We start from the raw sequence: 24,273 nt of genomic DNA, 5'->3' as shown, positions 1-24,273 counted from the left end.
TGTAACAACTCGCGTTTTTTGGGGCGTATTTTAAGGCCGTTATTGGAGCTGTTTTTCAATGGAGTCAATGAAAAACGGCTCCAAAAACGTCCCAAGAAGTGTCCTGCACTTCTATTTCGCGGGCGTCTTTTTACGCGCCAGATTTTGACAGCGACGCGTAAAATTAAGCCTCGTGGGAACAGAACACCATAAATCCCAAGCAATGGGCAGATGTTTGGAGGCGTAATGGTGCAGTTTTTTCAGGCGTAATTCGAGGCGTAAACTGCGTGTGAACATACCCTTAGTATACTTGAACCAAATTGGCATTGATTAATGTTCCTGCTGACTGATGTTGGTTTTTAGTTTAATGTTTTTCACTGGTAACCCTAAAACCTTAGGTGGCCTTATTCACACAGATATGGTGCAGTTTTGCGTTGTTGTTTTTTTTTAGCCAAAAAGAGTAGTGTATCCAAAAAAAGAGTAGTCTTTCCTTTATATTTTTCTGTTTTTAGGATTCAGTTCTGATTTTGGCTTAAAACACATGCAACGACTGCACCCAAATCTTTACTGTGAGAACAAGGCCTAAAGTATCAATATACATGTATGGATAGTATTTAATATATTCTTATGTCAGACATCAGCTGTATACATGCTCCTTAATAATCGTTAATGCAGGGGGGCCTTCATCATGGCCAAACATATACCCAGTGCAGCCTGTTTAGCTGAACAGGGGCCGAGAGGGTTCATGGGGCCCCCTTCGACCACAGGGGATTTAAAAACAAGTATCCTGCTTCTCTTGTCCCCTCTCCCTGCTCACACTCTTCATGGGTCTCTCATAAATTACACATACATGGCATCTTCCTAGTCCACCATTGTCAGAACCTCTATTATTGACTTAGCTCCTCTTCGATTATCTGAAAGCTGATGATGCAGTGTCTGTGTCTGAACAGTCTTCAGTAACAGATAGAGTAGAAAGTGTCTTGTAGGGCCTTGTAGCCTTCAGTACAGGTAGTTAATCCCTCAATAAGGAGTTAACAGTTCACTGCACTACCCTAGGCTACAGTACACCACCAGGAATATTAAATAGAAGGTAAATGAAGACTGTCTGCCCATTTTCCAGAGAGATAACAGCAAAAGCAATTGTCATTGTTTTTAGTTATTTTAAATATGATAAAAATTTTGGTTGTGATTGCAGAAGCGGGCCCACACATAGTTTTTCATGTTTTTTTCCTCAGTTGTTTGTGTCTTCCCGTTGGCTGCATGCATAGATGGCGGCCTTTCACCAAAGTCAAGGCACTGAACTTGAGGTCCTGACTTATCATGTTTAGCAAAAGTACTGTCTTAAGGCCCTTTTACATGGGCCAATCATTGGGCAAACAATTGCTCACATGAACACTCGTTCCCAATCATTTCCCTATGTAAACAGGGCAATGATCAACCTATGAAAAAGCAAACACTCGTTTATCAGCTGATCTGCTCATTTATGCGGCCAAATAAATGGTCGCTAGTCACCAGCACAGCTCCCTGTGTAACCGACATGATGTATATGTATAGGGACGAACGATTGTAGTAACTATCGCTCATCCCTATACATAGCAATGCATTGTGAAAGGAGAAAACAAGTGCCGCTCAATGAGCTGTCTCATTGATCAGTGCCCATTTTTACGGCACTTAATGGGCCGCAAAAAAAGACCTTTACTTATACGTTAATTGGAATGATGTTTAGAATACCTTTTATGACATGTCCATATCTTAAAAGTCTGATCAGTGGGGGCCCAGCTGTTGTTATACCTACTATCACAAGCATGGACTGATGAGAACCATTAATAGAGAAGTAGCCACTTAGTTTCTACTGGAACTAAGTTCCTATAGTTCCAATACTTTTTAGTGGAGGATGATGACCTATGCACAAGCACTTCTACATTGGTGGTTTGCACTGAACCATTCTCAGATTTATTGAGAACCCCAGCAACCAGATCCCAACTGATCAGACTTTTAAGACATGTCTAATTTTAACATGTCTTGTGTTATGCCGCGCTATAACAACTTATTATGACAGATCTAAGCACTGAAAACTGTCCACAAATGGGTGTTGCAGGTGCAATAAAATCAAGCAGTAAAATGGTTTATTTTTTCAGATTTATATGTTTTTGCTATGAATTAAGTTATAAGATTATCATAAGTCTTCTTTGACAGTTTTATGTGTGTACCAATATTTGGGCAAACGTAAACTTCACGCTTCAGAATTTGGCGGAAAACCGTTTACTAAATAAAACAATATTTTACGTAAGCTTGAAGATTATTCATAACTTACCCCATGATAGTACACACAGCCAAGAATATAACCAAGCTGTGAATGTTATAGTATGAAGCACTATAGAGCTAATAAATAGAACACCGTTTTACAGCTTTTGCAGGAAACTTTTCATGAATATCTCAAAATTCTAACGTGAATGCGATCTGAAAAAGGTGATGAATTAACTAAATAATACTTCCTTCTTGTTGCTGTACAGTTGCCAAAATAAAGGTTTTATTGAGTGGTTACGATGAACTTTTCATTAAATTAAATGGGATTTCCCACGCGGGACATTTATGACATATCCACAGAATATGTCATAAATGTCAGATAGATGCAGGTCCCACCTCTGGGACCCACACCTATCTCTAGAACGGGGACACCTAAACCGCGTTCAAGCTTTGTCTGATCTCCCTGACTCCTGGCCAGTACCTGGTTAAATGTTCGGGAGTTACGAAAACAGCGTAGCTTGCTAAGCTACGCTATTTCCGTAACTCCCATAGTAGTGAATGGCTCTTACGAAAGCAGCTTAGCATGCTGTTACCATAACTCCCATTCAGCTCTATGGGACTTACAGAAACATCATAGCTCAGTGAGCTACGCTGTTTTCGTAACACCCAACCATATAACCTTTTTCATGGTCGGAAATCACCTGCTTCAGCCGAAACACAGAGCGGCAGAACGTGGTTTAGGGGGCCCCGTTCTAGAAATAGGTGTGGGTCCCAGAGGTGGGACCCACATCTATCTGACATTTATGACATATCCAGTGGATATGATATATATGTCCCTCGTGGGAAAACAACTTTAAGCGTATGTGTAAATTTAAAATATAATTCCTGTGTTTTAAATTGACGACTATTAAATTATGAGGAAAGGTAGATTTTGGTTGCATGCTTTACAGTGCTACTTTACACTAGTGAGGGATACAAATGTGACCATTGATGTTCTAAAATAATAAGAACCCTGAAATGGAGTGAGGCACAGCAGAGATGAGGGTTTCATTTCTTACATGCGTTAATAATGAGGATTCTTGAAGGAGAGGGCATAAAGATCATGTCATTACATAGTTATTTTAAGGGGAACAGTACTACGTTCTTGAATTAACATTAAAACTATTACTATTAGAAAGATAAACAATAGGGAACCTGTCACCAGGAAAAGTCCTTTTAAAATATATGTAATATTGTTCTACTTATTAGAGTGGAATTGCAGTAACTAAGAGGCCTCCAGACTTAACTGTTCAGCAGTGCCAAATGGGGTCACGTGATGTACTCCCAGACTCATTGAAAGCAAGAAGTTTATAGCAAGTCCAGCTACATGCCACATGATCCCCTTGACAAGTCAGCAATAGAGGGAAGAGGCTACGTGTAGTCATTATGTATGATCCCCTTTAATCAGGCCTGGTCATCACCTATAAGGGCAGGGGGGTCTTTTAGTGGATAAAATAGTACACAAGAGTTTAGTGGGAAGGGGTTAGCAGTCAGTATTTTTGACAAGCCTGCAGCTTAGGTGGTAACATTCACACACTATGAGGCCAAGTTTACACATCACAATTCACTACAGATTTTAATACACGTTTTAACCAAAGCAAGAGTGGATCCCAAAAAAGTGTTTTAAGGCTAGGATCATAAACACAGTTTTTATATAGTGCTTGGTGGAGTTTTTTTTCTCAGTTTCTTGAGCCAAACACAGTGAAAACATAGGAAAGGAGATGCATCAATCTTTTCTTTATACTTTTCCTTTCTTTTGGTATCCGCTTCTGGCTATGGCTCAAAAAACTGAGCCAAAAAAATGCACCAAAAATGCGTGTGTGATCTTTTGACTACAAAGAACTGTGTAATGCTGGTGACGAGTCCGCTCCTTCTGGCGGTTCCCGCCACCAAGTTGCTCACCCCTGCCGCCGGCTCTCTGGTTCCATGGTGTCGTCCGCATTCCATAGCCCCTGGCAGGCACGGACGCCAGTGTGCCTCCACTCCCTGTCGTTGCGCTCCTCCTCTCCCTTCTGCCACGTAGGGAGCACGCACGCTCCCTTGCGGTTTCTTAAAGCGTAACTAAACGTTCAATCAACTTTTCATTTTCTAGCAGCATGTGTAATATAAATATATTTTGTAATATACTTTATTAATGAATTTGGGCTCCTTTTTGTGTTATATGTGTGTTTTAAATGGCCACTCTGACACTTTTCTACCACATTTTATTTCTTGTATTTTTCCTGTTGCTAGCAGAAATCCGTAGACCGTTTGAATGTATCTGTAAAGGATCTGCCAGGCACAGCTTCGGGGTTAACTCCCTTAATTAATCAGTCAGCACCTGAATCTACATCCCTGAGACTGACTCCAGCTTCCACCACTCAGGCTGGCAGGCTAAGGAGTGGGAGAGCCTATCGCAACCTGGCCAGACTCAGCTAGCTCCCGCCCTCGGTCTATTTAAGCCTGCCTTTCCTGTTCCTCCAGTGCTTGTGATTCTTTTTCGTGTGGTTTCCTGGCCCAGCTACAGCTCCTTCTATTTTGTTCCTGCTCCATACAGACCCTGGCTTACTGACTACTCTTCTGCTCTTCGTTTGGTACCTCGCACACTCCTGGCTTGACTCGGCTCGTTCACCACTCTGGTTGCTCACGGTGTTGCCGTGGGCAACTGCCCCTTTCCCTTGCTTGTATTCCCTTGTATGTTTGTCGTGTTTGTCGTGCACTTACTGAGTGCAGGGACCGCCGCCCAGTTGTACCCCGTCGCCTAGGGCGGGTCGTTGCAAGTAGGCAGGGACAGAGTGGCGGGTAGATTAGGGCTCACTTGTCCGTTTCCCTACCCCCCGGTCATTACATAATCACAAGCCCATACCTAGTCTACCCTGGTCCCTGACACCACTATGGACCCCCGTGAGACCCTGGCTCAGCAAATGCAGGGTCTCTCCCTACAGGTCCAGGCCCTGGCTCAGAGGGTCAACCAGCCTGATGCTACCTTGGTAGTTCCCCCCACCGCACCTCTTGAACCCCACCTCAAGTTGCCCGACCGGTTCTCAGGGGACCGGAGGGATTTTCTCTCCTTTCGGGAGAGTTGTAGGCTTTACTTTCGTTTAAAGCCTCATTCCTCAGGTTCTGAGAGCCAGCGGGTGGGTATAATTATGTCCCGGCTCCATGAAGGGCCGCAAGAGAGGGCCTTCTCCTTGGCTCCTGACGCCCCTGACCTTTCCTCCGTTGATTGTTTCTTTTCTGCTCTTGGACTTATTTATGACGAGACTGACAGGACTGCCTTTGCCGAGAGTCAGCTGGTGACCTTACGTCAGGGTAAGAGACCTGTTGAGGAGTATTGCTCTGACTTTAGGAAGTGGTGCGTAGCTTCTCGGTGGAATGACCCTGCCTTAAGGTGCCAGTTTAGGTTGGGTCTGTCGAATGCCCTGAAAGACCTGCTAGTTAGCTATCCCTCTTCTGACTCCCTAGACCAGGCTATGGCTTTAGCGGTACGACTTGACCGACGTCTCAGGGAACGACAACATGAACGTTTATGTGTTTTCTCCTCCGACTCCCCCATGATGCCTTCCGAAGTTCCGTTGCTTCGTTCCTCCCCGAAAGACTCAGAGATACCTATGCAACTCGGGGCCTCCGTGTCCCCCCAACAACGTAGAGAATTCCGCAGGAAGAATGGTCTCTGCTTCTACTGTGGGGATGACAAGCATCAAGTGAACAACTGTCCTAAGCGTAAGAATGCAGCCAGAGAACTTCCTTGCCTAAGTGATCATCGGGGAGGTCACTTGGGAGCACAGGTATTTCCAGTAAATAGGAAACGTACTAAGATCTTGCTTCCCTTTCAGGTCTCTTTTGGTGGTAGGTCTGCTACCGGCAGTGCCTTCGTGGATTCAGGGTCCTCTACTAATATTATGTCTGTGGAATTTGCTATGTCTCTTGCTATGCCTCTGATTGATTTGCCTAAACCTGTCCCGGTAGTGGGTATCGACTCCACTCCTCTTGCTAATGGTTATTTTACACAGCATACCCCTGTTTTTGAACTCCTTGTTGGCTCCATGCATTTGGAGCAATGCTCTGTACTGTTGATGCAGGGATTATCGTACGATTTGGTTCTAGGCCTTCCCTGGTTGCAGTTGCATAATCCCACGTTTGACTGGAATACTGGGGAGCTAACCAAATGGGGTAATGAATGTTGTACGTCATGTTTTTCTGTTAATTCTATTTCTCCCCCTGAGGAGGCGAATACGCTACCCGAGTTTGTTCAGGACTTCGCTGATGTTTTCTCTAGGGAGGCCTCCGAAGTGTTACCTCCTCATAGAGAATACGATTGCGCTATCGAATTGGTACCAGGAGCTAAGCTTCCTAAGGGTAGGATATTTAATCTTTCTTGTCCCGAACGTGAAGCCATGAGAGAGTATATCCAGGAATCCCTGGCCAAGGGTTACATTCGTCCCTCTTCTTCTCCGGTAGGTGCTGGCTTCTTCTTCGTGGGGAAGAAGGATGGTGGTCTTAGGCCATGCATTGACTACCGTAGCCTGAATAAGGTCACGGTAAGGAACCAGTATCCCCTTCCTTTGATTCCTGATCTCTTTAATCAGGTTCAGGGGTCCCAATGGTTCCCTAAATTGGATATACGGGGGGCGTATAACCTTATTCGCATCAAAGAGGGGGATGAGTGGAAGACTGCGTTTAACACGCCCGAAGGCCATTTCGAATACCTCGTCATGCCCTTTGGGTTGTGTAATGCCCCTGCGGTCTTCCAGAATTTCATAAATGAGATTTTGAGAAATTACCTGGGGATATTTCTTGTAGTGTACCTTGATGACATACTGGTGTTTTCCAAGGACTGGTCCTCCCACATTGAGCATGTCAGGAAGGTGCTCCAGGTCCTTCGGGAAACAAACTGTTTGCCAAAACCGAAAAATGTGTGTTTGGGGTACAGGAGATACCATTTTTGGGTCAAATCCTCACTCCTCATGAATTCCGCATAGACCCCGCCAAGGTTCAGGCTGTGGCGGAATGGGTCCAACCTGCCTCCCTGAAGGCGTTACAGTGTTTTTTGGGGTTCGCTAATTATTACAGGAGATTTATTGCTAACTTCTCGGTCATCGCTAAGCCTCTTACGGACCTCACTCGCAAAGGTGCTGATCTCCTCCACTGGCCTCCTGAGGCTGTCCAGGCTTTTGAGGTCCTTAAGAAGTGCTTTATCTCGGCCCCGGTGCTGGTTCAGCCCAACCAAATGGAGCCATTTATCGTGGAAGTTGACGCATCTGAGGTGGGAGTGGGGGCTGTCTTGTCCCAGGGTACCAGGTCCCTCACCCATCTCCGCCCCTGTGCCTACTTCTCCAGGAAGTTTTCGCCGACTGAGAGTAACTATGATATTGGCAACCGCGAACTCTTAGCCACTAAATGGGCATTTGAAGAGTGGCGCCACTTCCTGGAGGGGGCTAGACACCAGGTAACGGTCCTTACCGACCACAAGAATCTGGTTTTCCTAGAATCTGCCCGGAGGCTAAACCCGAGACAAGCTCGATGGGCGTTATTTTTTACCAGATTCAATTTTTTGGTTACCTATAGGGCTGGGTCTAAAAATATTAAGGCTGATGCACTGTCGCGTAGCTTAATGGCCAGCCCTCCTTCGGAGGAAGATCCTGCTTGTATTTTGCCTCCAGGTATAATCATTTCCTCGATCGATTCTGATTTAGTCTCTGAAATTGCTACTGATCAAGGTTCAGCTCCCGGGAACCTTCCTGAGAACAAGCTGTTTGTTCCCCTGCAATTCCGGCTAAGGGTACTTAGGGAAAATCATGACTCCGCACTATCTGGTCATCCAGGCATCCTGGATACCAAGCACCTCATTGCCAGAAATTATTGGTGGCCTGCGTTGCCTAAAGACGTTAAGGCCTACGTCGCCGCTTGTGAGGTTTGTGCTAGGTCCAAGACTCCCAGGTCCCGACCAGCGGGCTTACTGCGTTCGTTGCCCATTCCCCAGAGACCTTGGACACATATCTCCATGGATTTTATCACCGATTTGCCTCCATCCCAAGGCAAGTCGGTGGTGTGGGTGGTGGTAGACCGCTTCAGTAAGATGTGCCACTTTGTGCCCCTCAAGAAACTACCCAACGCCAAGACGTTGGCTACCTTGTTTGTCAAACACATCCTGCGTCTCCATGGGGTCCCTGTCAATATTGTTTCGGACAGAGGGGTACAATTTGTTTCATTGTTTTGGAGAGCCTTCTGTATGAAGTTGGGGATTGATCTGTCCTTCTCCTCTGCCTTCCATCCTGAAACCAATGGCCAAACGGAGAGGACTAATCAATCTCTAGAACAATACTTAAGGTGTTTTGTCTCTGACTGTCAATATGATTGGGTCTCATTCATTCCCCTCGCCGAATTTTCCCTTAATAACCGGGTCAGTAACTCATCAGGGGTCTCTCCCTTTTTCTGTAATTTTGGGTTTAATCCACGGTTCTCCTCCGTTTCACCTGGTAGTTCCAACAATCCCGAGGTAGAGGTCGTTCATCGGGAACTGTGCACAGTCTGGGCCCAGGTTCAGAAGAACCTAGAGGCGTCCCAGAGCGTACAAAAAACTCAGGCTGATAGAAAACGTTCTGCTAACCCCCTGTTTATGGTCGGGGATCTGGTGTGGTTGTCATCTAGGAACTTGCGTCTCAAGGTTCCGTCCATGAAGTTTGCTCCCCGGTTTATTGGGCCGTATAAGGTCATTGAGGTCCTCAATCCTGTCTCCTTCCGGCTTGAGTTACCCCCGTCTTTTCGTATACACGACGTGTTTCATGCCTCCCTCCTTAAACGCTGCTCCCCGTCCTTGGCTCCCTCGAGGAGACCTCCTGTTCCCGTCCTCAGGGGGTGGAATTCGAGGTGGCCAGGATTGTGGACAGCAAGATAGTCCAAGGCTCCCTCCAGTACCTGGTCCATTGGAGAGGTTACGGGCCCGAGGAGAGGACTTGGGTACCCGCCCGGAATGTTCACGCTGGGGTATTGGTCAGGAGGTTCCACCTGCGTTTCCCCAGTAAGCCAGGTCCACTTAGAAAGGGTCAGGTGGCCCCTCATAAAAGGGGGGGTACTGTAAAGGATCTGCCAGGCACAGCTTCGGGGTTAACTCCCTTAATTAATCAGTCAGCACCTGAATCTACATCCCTGAGACTGACTCCAGCTTCCACCACTCAGGCTGGCAGGCTTAGGAGTGGGAGAGCCTATCGCAACCTGGCCAGACTCAGCTAGCTCCCGCCCTCGGTCTATTTAAGCCTGCCTTTCCTGTTCCTCCAGTGCTTGTGATTCTTTTTCGTGTGGTTTACTGGCCCAGCTACAGCTCCTTCTATTTTGTTCCTGCTCCATACAGACCCTGGCTTACTGACTACTCTTCTGCTCTTCGTTTGGTACCTCGCACACTCCTGGCTTAACTCGGCTCGTTCACCACTCTGGTTGCTCACGGTGTTGCCGTGGGCAAATGCCCCTTTCCCTTGCTTGTATTCCCTTGTATGTTTGTCGTGTTTGTCGTGCACTTACTGAGTGCAGGGACCGCCGCCCAATTGTACCCCGTCGCCTAGGGCGGGTCATTGCAAGTAGGCAGGGACAGAGTGGCGGGTAGATTAGGGCTCACTTGTCCGTTTCCCTACCCCCCGGTCATTACAGTATCAGTGTACGAATTCTGCTGCCTATGAGTACGGGTGGGTGGTGCCCCATCCTGACGTCAGATGTGCACGCCCCCATCGTGACGTCAGGAAGGTCTCTCTGCCTCTATACACTACACAGTTCTCTAGCAGCAGAGTGCATGGAAGAGACTGTGTGCACTGGTCTCTGTGCCTACATGATTCTTCCCCCTTCTCTCCGGCAAAGACTGTCAGGACACTGTAATCTGAGCTGCTAATTAGCATTAGATAAAACAAGGACTGCTCCCTCCGTCCCCCCTCCCCCCCAATCACCCTGCCGTCCTGTCTTATCTTCCCTGCCCTTGCCAGGGAAAGTGAAAAGAAAAACATGGATTGATTTCTTCTGGAGTGTGCAGAGATATTTACATAATGTGTTGTGCTGTGCATAGATCAGTGCTCGCTCACAGTATTGTAGTTATACCTCAGAGTTCACTGCCCATGAAAGATACAGACAGATCGTAACATCACACACAGTAAGACACGCCCCCTAGACACGCCCCTAGCAACTGGCCAGAATCAGGAAGTGTGAGAAAATAGATGTGGACGGTTTCACAAGAAAAAAAGCTGCAAAAAAGGTACTTTGAAGTAAAAAAAATTGCTAGGAGTAATGTATTCACATAGAGGGACATAATAGCAGATTAAACATTTTTTTTTTGCGAACGTTTAGCTACGCTTTAAGCCATTCCTTAACCTATCCCAGTTGTCCAGATCATATTTAAAGCAGCTTTCATCTGACACCTGAGCAATTTGGGTTTAACGTTAGTTTGTTCCTGCGAAACGATCATTACTATCTCCAGCATTTCTGAGTATCGTTTCCGGCCTGTCTCCTTCTCACATAATGGTGCTGCCTGTTTCGACACTCTGCCTGGTTTACGCCCCTGTTACGAACTCAGCCTGCCTTGACCTCGGTCGACCCTGACTGCCCTCTTGCCTGACTCTTTGGTGTACTTCACAGTTGTCTTCTGGTCCATTGGGCTAGCTGCTACTTATACCGGGACCACATCAGGAGGTAGCAACCTGGTGGTCTCCCCACAGCAAAGTCCAGATCCCCATACGGGGGATAAAGAGTGAATACCAGGGAGGCTACTTAGACAATGCCCTTAGAGGTGACCCAAAGTCAAACGGGTTAAGTAGCACAGTGGGTTCACAACCCGCTGGATATTACAAACTGCACTATGTGAACAAGGCCTAATAGCTTTTAGAGCTACATACAGTAGGTATATGAAGTGTGTAATAAAGGAAACAAAGAATCACACTTGGAACTTTTTTAATAAGACTGCTCAAAGTTGATACTTTTTGTTGTACTTTGAGATTTTTTTTTGTTTAGCGGGGGTTCAGATAGGACTGTGTTGTGGTGTAAGAATAGATTCATTATATTTTACAATTTTTAATGGTCGAAGAAATGTGAATAAAAACCTTTTTTTTTTACTTATTGTTACAAAACTTCTGCCATGGAAAGTGTAAAAAATTATAAAGAGCTGTGAAGTCATGAAGTTTTAAGCCCAGCTCACATGTTCACATGCCTACTATCTGGAACAGCCAAGTGGTATATCATAAATCTGCCAGAGATGGGGAGGGGTGTCTCAAAGTAAAACACTTTAGCGAAGAACTAATAAATGAAGATGTCGGCACTCATTTATGGTTATGGACATTGTGGATTTCCATGTTAGATCTTCATGCTGCTATAGCCATAGAATTAGTCATACTCTAGAGTTGATTATTATGGGAATGTAAAACAATTTAATGCTTGTTTCTCCTTCAGATTTGAGCTGGTCTTCATCCAGAACCACTTTTCGCTTTGTCTTTTGTTATACATTAAATCATTACATTTTGAGTATGCTGCTGAATGGAAAGGCCTGGTCAGACTTATGACCTAGCATTTTGCTAATGAGAGATTGCCATGAGTAGAAACAAAGAATGGTATTTAGTTTTTTGAGTAATGGGTGACAGTAGAAATAGTAGAGGAAATTGGATGACGAAATTTTTGCAACTAATTAAGAACATTGTCAATTACCTTTTTATGTCCTACTAACTTCAGCTATCTTGTAACAAAAACAGCCTGTCCCATTGTCTGTGGTGTAATGTTTACTGCAATGGAAAACCATTTTAACCCCTTCCCGACATTTGCCGTACATGTACGTCATGGAAAGCATTGACTTCCCGCAAAATGCCGTACATGTACGTCAAATGTTTTGCACCGGCTCAGAAACTGAGTCGGTGCCATCATCACCGGATCTCAGCTGTATCTTACAGCTGACATCCGACTGTAACGGCGGGGACCGAAATTAGCTTCGATCCCCGCCATTAACCCCTTAAGTGCAGCGCTCAAACGCGATCGCTGCACTTAAGGTGTTTGCAGCTCATCGGAGCCCCAGCAATGAAATTGCCGGGGTTCCGGTGGCTGCAATAGCAACCGGAGGCCTAATACTGGCCTCCCGGTCTGCCTAGCACCGAAGCCGGTCAAGATCCGCCCGGCGGCGGAGCCTGACCGGCTTCTGTAGCTGCCGGCAAGATGGCGCCGGGTCAGGAGCTGATCCGGCGTCATCAGCGGTGGAGGTCAGCTGTACTGCACAGCTGACATCCACCTGTAACGGCAGGAACCGGAGCTAGCTCCGATCCCTGCCATTAACCCCTTCGATGCAGCAATCGAAAGCGATTGCTGCATCGTAGCGGTTACTAGCAGATCGCCAGCCCTGACAGGCAATCGGGACTGGCGACTGCTGTTATGGCAACAGGAGACACAATGGTCTCCTGCTCTGCCATTACGGAAGCCGATTTAGGCCCCGCCGGGAGGCGAAGCCTAATCGGCTTGCTGTCAGTGAATGACTGACAGATCTAATACATTGCACTACATAGGTAGTGCAATGTATTAGAAAAAAAAAAATCTGACCGTTGGACCTTCAAGTCCTCTAGTGGGACTTGAAGAAAAGTGTAAAAAAAAGTGTAAAAAGTGTAAAAAAAAGTGCAAAAAATAAAATTTTGAAAACAATAAAAGTTTCAAGTAATCAAATAAAACACAATCCCCCTTTTACTCTTATCAAGTCCTTTATTATTGAAAAATAATAATAAACCATATGTATTTGGTATCGCCACGACCGTAACGACCTGAGGTATCAAAATATTGTATTATTTATTGCACGCGGTGAACAGCGTAAAAAAAAACGTAAAAAACATTACCAAAGTTTCTGTTTTTTAGTCACTTTGCCCTACAAATATTAGAATAAAAAGTGATCAAAAAGTCGCACGTATCCAAAAATGGTACCTATAAAAACTATAGCTCGTCCCGCAAAAAACAAGCCCTCAAACAGCTCCGTCGACAAAAAAATTAAAACGTTATGGTTCTCACAACTTGGCGACAGAAAAAAAATACATTCTTTTTACAAAAGTAATTTTATTGTGAAAAAAGTTGTAAAACATAAAAAAGTGCTATAAATTAGGTATCGCCGGAATCGTACGGACCCGCATAATAAAGTTAACATGTAATTTATAACGCATGGTGAACGCTGTATAAAAAAAACGAAAAAAGCTGTGCCAGAATTGCATTTTTTTGTTTACCTGGCACCCCAAAAAATAGGATAAAAGGTGATCAAAAAGTCACATGTACCCCAAAATGGTACCAATAATAACTACAGCTCGTCCCGCAACAAACCAGCCCTCATACCACTACGTCTATGAAAAATAAAATTAGTTATGGCTCCAATAAGTCAGGAAATAAAAAAATATGCAGTTGTGCCCGAGGGGAACATTTCTTCTGTTTGAAGAGGCGATTTATCAAGGACCTAAAATTAGGGAACCAGGAAAGGGAGGGCCCAAACATATCCGCTGGAAGCGACGGTGCCCGTATTATACCAGGACAACACTTCCCAGCAAAATTCCTCAAACTACAAAGGTGCGGAGTGTGGACCAAAAGGGGGATAAGAAATTACACCATTTATCAGTGCGACACTGGCCTGTGCGGAAAGGATTGCTTCACAGCGTAACACACATCTATGGATTATTTTATTTTTTTCATACCACCTGACTATGCCCCTTATATACTCCGCCCCGCTTACATGTACCCCCACATTATAAAACACCAGCAATACTCAAACAAATTTAGTACCAAGCAAAATCCGCTCTCCAAAAGCCAAATGGTGCTCCCTCGGCTCTGAACCCTACAGCGTGCCCAAACAGCAGTTTCCTTCAACATATATGGCATCGTCATACCCGGGAGAACCCTTTTAACAATTTTTGGGGTGTGTGTCTCCAGCGTCATAAGCTTGGCATGACATATTTGCCACTGAATGGCATATCTAGGGAAAAATATAAATTTTTAATTTGCACCATCCGCAGTGCATTCATTTATGGAAAAAACCTGTGGGGTGAAAATGCTCACTACACCCCTTAATAAATGCCTTGAGGGGTGCAGTTTCCATAATGGGGTCACTTCTCAGGGGTTTCTTTTTATTATTTCACATCTGAGCCTCTGCAGTTGTGAACCAATACTTTGTAAATCGCCAAATTAGGCCTCCACTCCGCATGGTACTCTTCACTCCTGAGCCCTGTCATATGTCCAGGCAAAAGATTAGGGCCAAATGTAGGGTGTTTCTAAAACCGGGAAACACCGCATAATAATTAGAGGGCTGTCTTGTTATGGTGGCACAAGCCGGGCACCACATATTGGCATATCTATGGAAGAAAATCCCATTTTCCCTCTGCAACATCGAGTGAACACTAATTTCTACAAAACACCTACAGGGTTAAAATGCTTACTACACCCCTTGGTAAATGCATTGAGGGGTGTCGTTTCCAAAATGGGGTCACTTCTGGGGGGTTTCCACTTCTTTTGGGCCCACAGGCGCCCAGAAACCAATCCAGCAACATCTGCACTCCAAATGGCGGTCCTTTCCTTCTGAGCCCTGCCGTTTGCCCAAACAGCAGTTTATGACCACATATGGGGTATTGCCGTACTCGGGAGAAATTGCTTTACAAATTTTGGGTTCTTTTTTTCCTTTATTTGTTGAGAAAATGAAAAAATTTGCGCTAAAGCTACGTCTTATTGAAGAAAAAGGACTGTTTTTATTTTCACTGCCTAATTCTAATAAATTCTATGAAACATCTGTGGGGTCAAAATGCTTACTACACCCCTAGATGAATTCCTCAAGAGGTGTAGTTTCCTAAATGGAGTCCCTTTTTGGGCGTTTTCATTGTTTTGTCCCCTCAGGGGCTTTGCAAATGTGACATGGCCGCCGCAAACCATTCCTGCTAAATGTGATCTCAAAAAGCCAAATAGTGCTTTTTCCCTTCTAAGCCCTGCCATGTGTCCAAACAGCCGTTTATTACCACATGTGGGGTACTGTTTTACTCGGGAGAAATTGCTTTACAAATTTTGTGGTGCTTTTTCTCCTTCAGTCCTTCTGGAAATGAGAAAAAATTAGCTAAACCTAGATTTTTTTTGAAAAAATGTAGATTATTATTTTCAGGGCCTACTTCCAATATTTTCTGCAAAAAAACTGTGGGGTCAAATCGCTCACTATACCCCTAGATAATTTCCTCAATGGGTGTAGTCTCCAAAATGGGGTCACTTGTGGGGGGTTTCCACTGTTTTGTCCCCTCAGGGGCTTCGTAAATATGACATGGCCTCCGCAAACCATTCCTGCCAAATGTGGACTCCAAAAGCCAAATGGCGCTCTTTCCCTTCTAAGCCCTGCCGTGTGTCCAAACAGCCGTTTATTACGACATGTGGGGTATTGTTTTACTCAGGAGAAATTGCTTTACAAATTTTACGGTGCTTTTTCTCCTTCAGTCCTTGTGGAAATGAGAATAAATTAGCTAAACCTACATTTTCTTTGAAAAAATTTAGATTATCATTTTCACAGCCTACTTCCAATAATTTATGCAAAAAACCTGTGGGGTCAAAACGCTCACTATACCCCTAGATAATTTCCTCAATGGATGTAGTTTCCGAAATGGGGTCACTTGTGGGGGGTTTCCACTGTTTTGTCCCCTCAGGGGCTTTGTAAATGTGACATGGCCTCTCAAACCATTCCTGCTAAATTTGAGCTCCAAAAGCCAAACGGCGCTTTTTCCCTTCTAAGCCCTGCCGTGTGTCCAAATATCCATTTATTACCACATGTGGGGTAGTGTTTTACTCGGGAGAAATTGCTTTACAAATTTTGCGATGCTTTTTCTCCTTTAGTCCTTGTTGAAATGAGAAAAAAAATCGCTAAACCTACATTTTCTTTGAAGAAATGTTGATTTTAATTTTCACGGCCTACTTCCAATAATTTCTGTAAAAAACCTGTGCGGTCAAAATGCTCACTACACCCCTAGATAATTTCCTTGAGTTGTCTAGTTTCCCAGATGGGGTCACTTTTGGGGGATTTTCACTGTTTTGGCACCGCAAGAGCCCTTCAAACCTGACATGGTGCCTAAAATATATTCTAACAAAAATAAGGCCCCAAAATCCACTAGGTGCTCCTTTGCTTCTGAGGCCGGTGCTTCAGTCCAGTAGTACGCTACGGCCACATGTGGGATATTTCCTAAAACTGCAGAAACTGGGCAACAAATATTGAGTTGCATTTCTCTGGTAAAACCTTCTGTGTTATAAAAAAAATTGTATTAAAAATTTATTTCTGCAAAAAAATATGAAATTTGTAAATTTCACCTCTACGTTGCTTTAATTCCTGTGAAATGTGTAAAGGGTTAAGACATTTTCTAAATGCTGTTTTGAATACTTTGAGGGGTGAAGTTTTTAAAATGGGGTGACTTTTTGGGGGTTTCTAATATATAAGGCCCTCAAAACCACTTCACAACTGAACTGGCCCCTGTAAAAATAGCCTTTTGAAATTTTCTTGAAAATGTGAGAAATTGCTGCTAAAGTTCTAAGCCTTATGATGTCATAGAAAAATAAAAGGATGTTCAAAAAACGATGCCAATCTAAAGTAGACATATGGGGGATGTTAATTAGCAACAATTTTGTGTGGTATAAGTGCCTGTCTTACAAGCAGCTACATTTAAATTGAGAAAAATGCAAATTTTTGCAATTTTTCACTATATTTTCGTGTTTTTCACAATTAAATACTGAATGTATCGACCAAATTTTACCAATATCTTAAAGTCCAATGTGTCACGAGAAAACAATCTCAGAATTGCCCGGATAGGTGAAAGCATTTCAACGTTATTACCACATAAAGTGAAACATGTCAGATTTGAAAAATGAGGCTCTGTCAGGAAGGTCAAAAGTGGCTAAAGAGGGAAGGGGTTAAGAGGGCATGTGGTTTATCTATTTACTACATTTTTTTCTGAGTGGAAATCTCTCTGCATGTTTTCTTTTTATTTTAATGAGACATATAACAAAAAAAAGTGGAATAGATTCACCCTGTCATGACCGAGGGTGTTTTGGGCTTTTATTTCCATTTTTTAACACTGCGTTTTAAGGGTAATTTTTTTTACTATTATTATTATCATTATTATTTCTTCACCTACCTTTTTTTTTTTTTTCAAGACACATTGGGGGAGATTTATTAATGCTGCCTTAAAGTTAGGGTATGTTCACACGAGGGCGTCCGTTACGGCTGAAATTACGGGGAGGTTTCAGCCTGAAAACATCCCCGTAATTTCAGCCGTAACGGCATGTGCAGGCGCTTGAACGCTGCGTCCTTTACGGGCGTAATTAGCGCTGCTATTCATTGGAGCCAATGAATAACGGCTCCAATTACGGCCAAAGAAGTGACAGGTCACTTCTTTGATGCGGGCGTCTATTTACGTGCCGTCTTTTGACAGCGGTGCGTAAATTACGCCTCGTGTGAACAGACAAACGTCTGCCCATTGCTTTCAATGGTCAGATGTTTGTCAGCGCTATTGAGGCGCTATTTTCGGACGTAATTCGGGGCAAAAACGCCCGAATTACGTCCGTAAATCGGCCGTGTGAACATACCCTTATACAGGATAAAAAAAAGATCAGACAAGTAGAAACTGCGCCACATTTATCATAAAGGATCACGCTGCATGATAAATTTGGCACATCTTTTTAGACATGTTAGACTTTTTTTTTACGCCATCTCATGTCTAGCATACTTAAGACCAGTATTTTGCAAACAAAAAAAAATGGTGCATGCCATTAATAAATCTGGCACATTATGCAACTTTTTTATAGCCATGCTCATTTTTTTAGCACTTTCCAAAACTGTCTAAATCCGCGCATAATATTTCTAAAAAATACAATTATTTGATGCACTGCACGTACCCTAGTTTTTTGCTGTATTTTGTGCAAGGATTACGGTGCATTTTACTCAGTAAACCTCGCCCATTATGTATATTATTTATTTATTGTACCTTAATTTTAAACTTTTTTCACTGATGATAAATAGTACCTAAAATGAAAAAATAAGACATATGGTTTTCAAGTATAACTGTCTTGTTTATGTATAAAGAATATTTCCCTTATCTAAACTATTTGACCCACTATATATGATATGATTGACATTTTAAAGCGTTTAGTTTGTTAGTGCTAAAACTTTTTTCTATTACTCCACCCTTTTATTTAATTAACGGATTCTCTAGTAAAATACCAGTCTTCTTCAATCATTTATAAAGGGTTGAAAATTCTATATATATGTACCAGATCCTGACTAGCAACTGTAAAATAGTTGGTAAAATAGATAGTTAAGCGTTAGAGAACATTATACTTTAATATTTAACTAATTTGCAAATATCTTTGACTAATTTATCAACTTTCTATGGTGGAGGGAATTGACAATATTTCTAAAGGAGTAATGAAAATGCTCAGCCCTTTCTGTAATTCCATTAGACTAGAATGAAGAGAGCCACGGTAATGTGCAGCAACCCCTCTATTCAATCGTCGACTGGATGCACTTCCTTAGGGGGTGCTACTACAAAGTCGGTTAGCCGATCAGAATGTATATGAAGTTTAGTTTTGTCCCTTCTGCTCATATATGCATACTGTAAATTCAAAGGACAAGAAAGTATTCTCTTTTATAAAATGAGATACAGATGTGAGACCTATTTTCTTTCAGAAACCTTTAGGGTACCCACACACGTAGCAGATTTGTTGCAGATTTTTCTGCAGCGAATCCGGATTCACCTCCGATTTCACTCACTGTGAACATCCGCAACAGAATGAGCATGCTGCTCTGATTTCCGTGCGGAAAATGTTTTGCAGCATGTGGATTAGATTTTTTAAAACTCATCCGCATGGCTGGTACTGTAGTCCACTGTGGATTTTCCAAACAGAAAATCCACAGCATTTCTGTCCCGAGTGGATCAGGCCCTAAAGTTCAAAGTGGGCTCAGAGTTGGAAACCTAATATTCTTTAAGAAAGATTCCAATTCTGTTTACTTCAAGGCCAGCTGAAATTGGATTTTGAAAATACTCTTTAAAAGTGTCATTGATCCTAATAGGATCAGAAATCACCAAACCCTAAAACTAAACTTTAGCAACCAGGCAAGGCAAAAAAAATCATGGGATGCATCAAAAGAGGCATAGATGCTCGTGACAAGAACAACGTTTTGCCTCTATACAAATCACTAGTCAGACCACACATGGAATATTGTGTACAATTTTGGGCTGAATTAGAGCGGATGCAGAGGAGGATGACCACAGTAATTAAGGAATTGGGTGGATTCCAGTACCAAGACAGGTTATCAAACTTGGGGTTATTCAGTTTAGAAAAAAGATGGCCTAGGGATGATCTTATTACAATATACAAATATGTGAATGGACAATACAGAGACCTTTTTAATGATCCTAGGCCTATAACAAGGATAAGGGGGCATCCTCTAGAGGAAAAAAGGTCTCACTATTATTATAGATGGAGACTCTTTACTGTAAGAGCACTGAGACTGTAGAACTCTCTGCCACAGGATGTTGTGACGGTTGATTCATTGAACAAGTGGGGCCTGGATGCCTTTCTTGAAAAATATAATATTACAAGTTATGGATATTACATTTCTGGAGATGCGATGTTGACCCAGGGATTTATGGTGATTGCCATATTTGGGGTAATTGGAATTTACCTCATGGGGGATTTTACATTCCTCTGAATCAACATGGTAGGATTTTAGATTGGACTTGATTTACCTCTGTCTTTTTTTAACCTTATCAACTATGTAACTATGACCGAAAGATTAAAAAAAAAAAATGCCTGTTTATTCTATTGCAGGTTACATGAATACCAAAGAAGCATGCTACAAAGATATGAGAATTCAAGTCAATATTTCATTCTGTAATGCAAAGAATCGACCTATCACAGGACGAGTACCTTGCAATTTACAAGCTTGTACTCCAGGGTAAGTTAGAAAACTGCACATACTAGTATAATGAATGAATGAATGAATGAATGAATGAATGAATGAATGAATGAATGAATGATTGAATGAATGATCATCATATGATCATGTGTTAAAATAAACTGGTCTTATAACAAACGCTTTTACTGCTTGTGGAAGTGGTCTCAAATGTATGCAATTCATCCTTATTATCCAATGAATGATTACCGCATGACATCTAATGAATATTTACAGATCTGTAATTATAGTTTTGTATCTAGTCCAACCTTAACTGCTTCTTTGACTAATACATATTACTATTTAAATATATTTACATCAAAGGTCGTTTAAATTACTTAAAGGGATTTTTTTTTTACAGCAGACAACTGGATATAAGATAACTATCCTGACAGAAATTACTCATTGGGGGAGTTTTTTAAAGGGACACTCCAGCCAAAACGAAACCTTCCCATGTATACCATTATGGTATTCCATGTGTCAGTGTCTCACCTGATATTTTTCTTGCTGCTTCTATCCCTATCAATCAGACTGGGATGGTTGCTTAGCAGCAGTGTGAATCAGGCTCAGTGACACGCTTTCTCTACTTGAGTCTATGGAGATCTATGTCTCACCCATCACAGGCTTCAGCAGTTCCTGTACCACACAAGTTTTGCACAGGGGGGGAGACAAAAACTTCTATCATCAGCTACCACTGATACTTAGACAGGTTCCTGTCACACAGGTATAATGTAGAAGAATATAGTGCATCCTCCCCGTCTCTATACTTATGGCTTCTCAGCTTATTTAGGATAATATAGAGAGAATGTTAATCACAGTGTCCCCCAGCATGTAGAAATGGTATGGTCTTTAGCTGGTCATGTGATGCTGTGCTGAAGTATCATGGGATTGATAGCAAAGCAGAAAGGAAGAGGAAGCTGGGGAAATCTAAGAATTTAGCGTCTGTTCACATCACCGTTCGCTTTCACTTCCGGGGTTCCGTCGGAGGTTTCCGTCGGTTGAACCCCGCAAAGGAAAGTGAAAGTGAAACCACAGCTTCCCTTTCAGTCACCATTAATATCAATGGTGACGGAAACATCGCTAATGGTTTCCGTTCGTCACCATTCCGGCAGGTTTCCGGTTTTCCGACGGAATCAATAGCGGAGTCAACTGCGCTATTGATTCCGTCGGAAAACCGGAAACCTGCAGGAAAGGTGATGAACGGAAACCATTAGCGATATTTCCGTCACCATTGATATCAATGGTGACTGAAACGGAAGCTGTGGTTTCACTTTCACTTTCCATTGCAGGGTTCACCCGACGGAAACTTCCAACGGAACCCCGGAACGGAAAGCGAACGGTGATGTGAACAGGCCCTAAGATAGAGGCTTTTTTAAAACACAGACAAGGCAGCAGTTCAAAAAGTAAGTACAGAATACATAAAAGAAGTGTAGAGTGGGGTATACAGTCAGATGGAGAATGCAGACATGGAAAGTTGTGTTTCCACTGGAGGTCTTCTTTAAGATTGGTGTTTCATACGCCAGTCTTAATAGAAAGAAATTTGAAGTAAGATGCAACTTATTTTTTAAGAAGCGAATGTCTTTTGGCCAAATGTGTACCACTATTGTGGCGCAACAACTGCAGCCGTGCGACATCTGCCATTATAATAAATTTGTCGCGTCGGTTTGGCCACACCCCATTGGGTAGCTGATGGAGGCGTGAAAAGGCCAAAAGTTACTATTTGTGATGCAAATTGCAAATTTTGGGACCTTTTGCAACTTCTCTAATCCATGAAATTGCCATAGAAAGGTTGATAAATTCCCCCCTTGATTGTTGCGAGCATGCTGTGTTATATTGTACAGGGAGGGATATGGAGGAAAGCTGTGTTCATGGCCTATTGTCAATGGTTTAATGCACTGTTATCTGCATCCAGATGTAATATTTGTACATATATATATATATCTATATATCTATATATATCTATATATATTATGATTTTTAAAGGTAGATAGTGACACAAGGAAAATAAAAATTATTAAAAAAATAGATTGATTACCTTTCAACAAATTTTAAATCCTTCACACACCTGGACGTAAGTGCACGTCCGGATGCGGAGTTTGAAGTATGAAGCGGGTTCATGTGCTGAGCCTGCTCCATACGTTGCGGGTGTGAGCTGTGTATTACAGCTGACACCTCACACTAATGGCCTGGAACAGGGATCGTTCTGATTCTAGCCGTTTAAACAGTTAAATGTCTCGGTCAATACTGACCGCAGCATCTAAGCCTTTAGAAAGAGGGGGCGGCCCTCTCAGACAGCCCATCGCCCCCCTACGACTAGATCGTGGGGTGCCAATGGTTGTAATGACAGCCCAGGGGCTAATGACGGCCCCCAAGTCTGTGTTCTTTCTCCTCCTGTTAAGCGCTGCCTCTGGCAGGGCTTAACAGGAGCATGTAAAAAGGACAATCTGACGATCGCTGGTTCAAATCCTCCAGGAGGATTAATGAAAAATTTTAAAAATAGTTAAGTAAAAATATATTAAAAGTTAAAAAAAAACCTTTTCCCATTTTTCCTCTAAAGTAATGTCAAAAATAAAAAAAAATTAAAAAAAATGGTTTTGCTGCATCTGTAAAAGTTCGAACTATTACAATATAATATTATTTAGCACGGTGAATGCCGTAAAAAAAAAGTAAAACACCAAAATAGCTGTTTTTGGTCACCTTAGCGCTCCAAAAAAAAATTTCATAAAAAGTGATCAAAATGTTGTATGTACCAAAAAATGGTATCAATAAAAACTACAGCTCATCTCGCAAAAAATAAGCCCTCACACCGCGCAATCGACAAAATTTTTTTAAAAGTTATGGCCTTCAGAACGTGGTGACTCAAATAGTCTTTGCTTTGTGAAAGTAGTAAAACATTAAAAAATATATATAAATTTGGTATCACCATAATCGTATTGAGGCACAAAATAAAGTAAAGTTGTCGTTTTTACCACACGGTGAAAGCCGTAAAAACTAAATCCAAAAAACAATGTAGGAATCGCAGATGTTTCCAATTCCACCATACTAAAACCTTTTTTTTCCAGTTTCCCAGTACATTATATGATACTTTAAATAGTGCCAATAGAAACTAGAACTCCTCCGCAAAAAATAAGCCTTCACACCTCTCCATTGACAGAAAAATAAAAAGTTATGGCACTTGGAAGGCGGGGAGTGAAAAACAAAAACATTAAAAAAAAAAGGCTTAGTCCTTAAAGGGTTAAATGAAAACTAGTGTATCGCGTGCTATCAGATGTGTGTACAGAACAAAATATTTAAGTGTTAAGAACAAAAGAATTTTAGTGGTGTCTAATGTTCCCATAATTGCTAAGTATAAGCAAAATTTAAAAAATCAAGGGATCTCTGGTAGAGATTCGGTGACCCGTTTCCAGGTATAATAACTTGATTTTATTGCTAGCTGTTATAGTGCCAAGCAATAAAATCTGTACACACGTCCTTTGGTTAAAAGATTATGCAAGCAATGAACTACTGTTGGCAAACAGTATATTACAGTATATAATACAGTATATTATACAAAATAATAGTCTCTTTTACTGTATATAACAATTGTTTTGTGCATCAGGCAATGAAGTCGATCTCCATATTGTCTTCCCTAATACTAGTGTTATATTTCTTGCTCCTGTATGTCATGTCCTGAAATTCCAGGATTTGTACAATCTTCTTATGTTCTAGCGGAAAGCATGTATAGGAAAATATGTGCGCACCAGTTAAAGCTTCATTACAAATGTCAGATCTGATGAGTACAGTACATGTACTTTATATTTCTGAACATAATTGTTAGTCCTTTACAGTCAGATACATAGGTGTTATGATCGTGTAAGATGACATCTGTATACAGTCTGTTTTTATTTTCATTCAAAAAAATTTTCATTTGGATAATTTCGAGAAACTACCTTGGTTATAGTCATAACACTGTGACAGCAACTTCATATTCCAGCCCTCGATATATACGTACAAGCCTTCCTATTAAAATAAGGCTCTCCGAGGGGCTCTTTCTGCTGTCAATCCTTTTTAATTACATCGCTGAGCATACAAAGATAATATTT

The 24,273-nt window shown here is 42.3% G+C and overlaps 1 protein-coding gene across 2 annotated transcripts in view; it reads left to right on the top strand.

The window, feature by feature from the left end:
• Window positions 1-24,273, top strand: part of ADAMTS16 (ADAM metallopeptidase with thrombospondin type 1 motif 16) — a 220,483-nt gene that overhangs the window by 166,635 nt on the left and 29,575 nt on the right. For both annotated transcript variants that reach the window (XM_075828498.1, XM_075828499.1), the window contains one exon: window positions 20,068-20,194. In XM_075828498.1, coding sequence (XP_075684613.1) covers window positions 20,068-20,194 — 127 coding nt within the window. The remainder of the gene's footprint in view (window positions 1-20,067; window positions 20,195-24,273) is intronic.

Source organism: Rhinoderma darwinii, chromosome 5, assembly GCF_050947455.1.
Source record: "Rhinoderma darwinii isolate aRhiDar2 chromosome 5, aRhiDar2.hap1, whole genome shotgun sequence".
In the NCBI taxonomy this organism is placed as follows: domain Eukaryota; kingdom Metazoa; phylum Chordata; class Amphibia; order Anura; family Rhinodermatidae; genus Rhinoderma; species Rhinoderma darwinii.
This window is presented reverse-complemented; position numbering and strand designations above follow the sequence as displayed.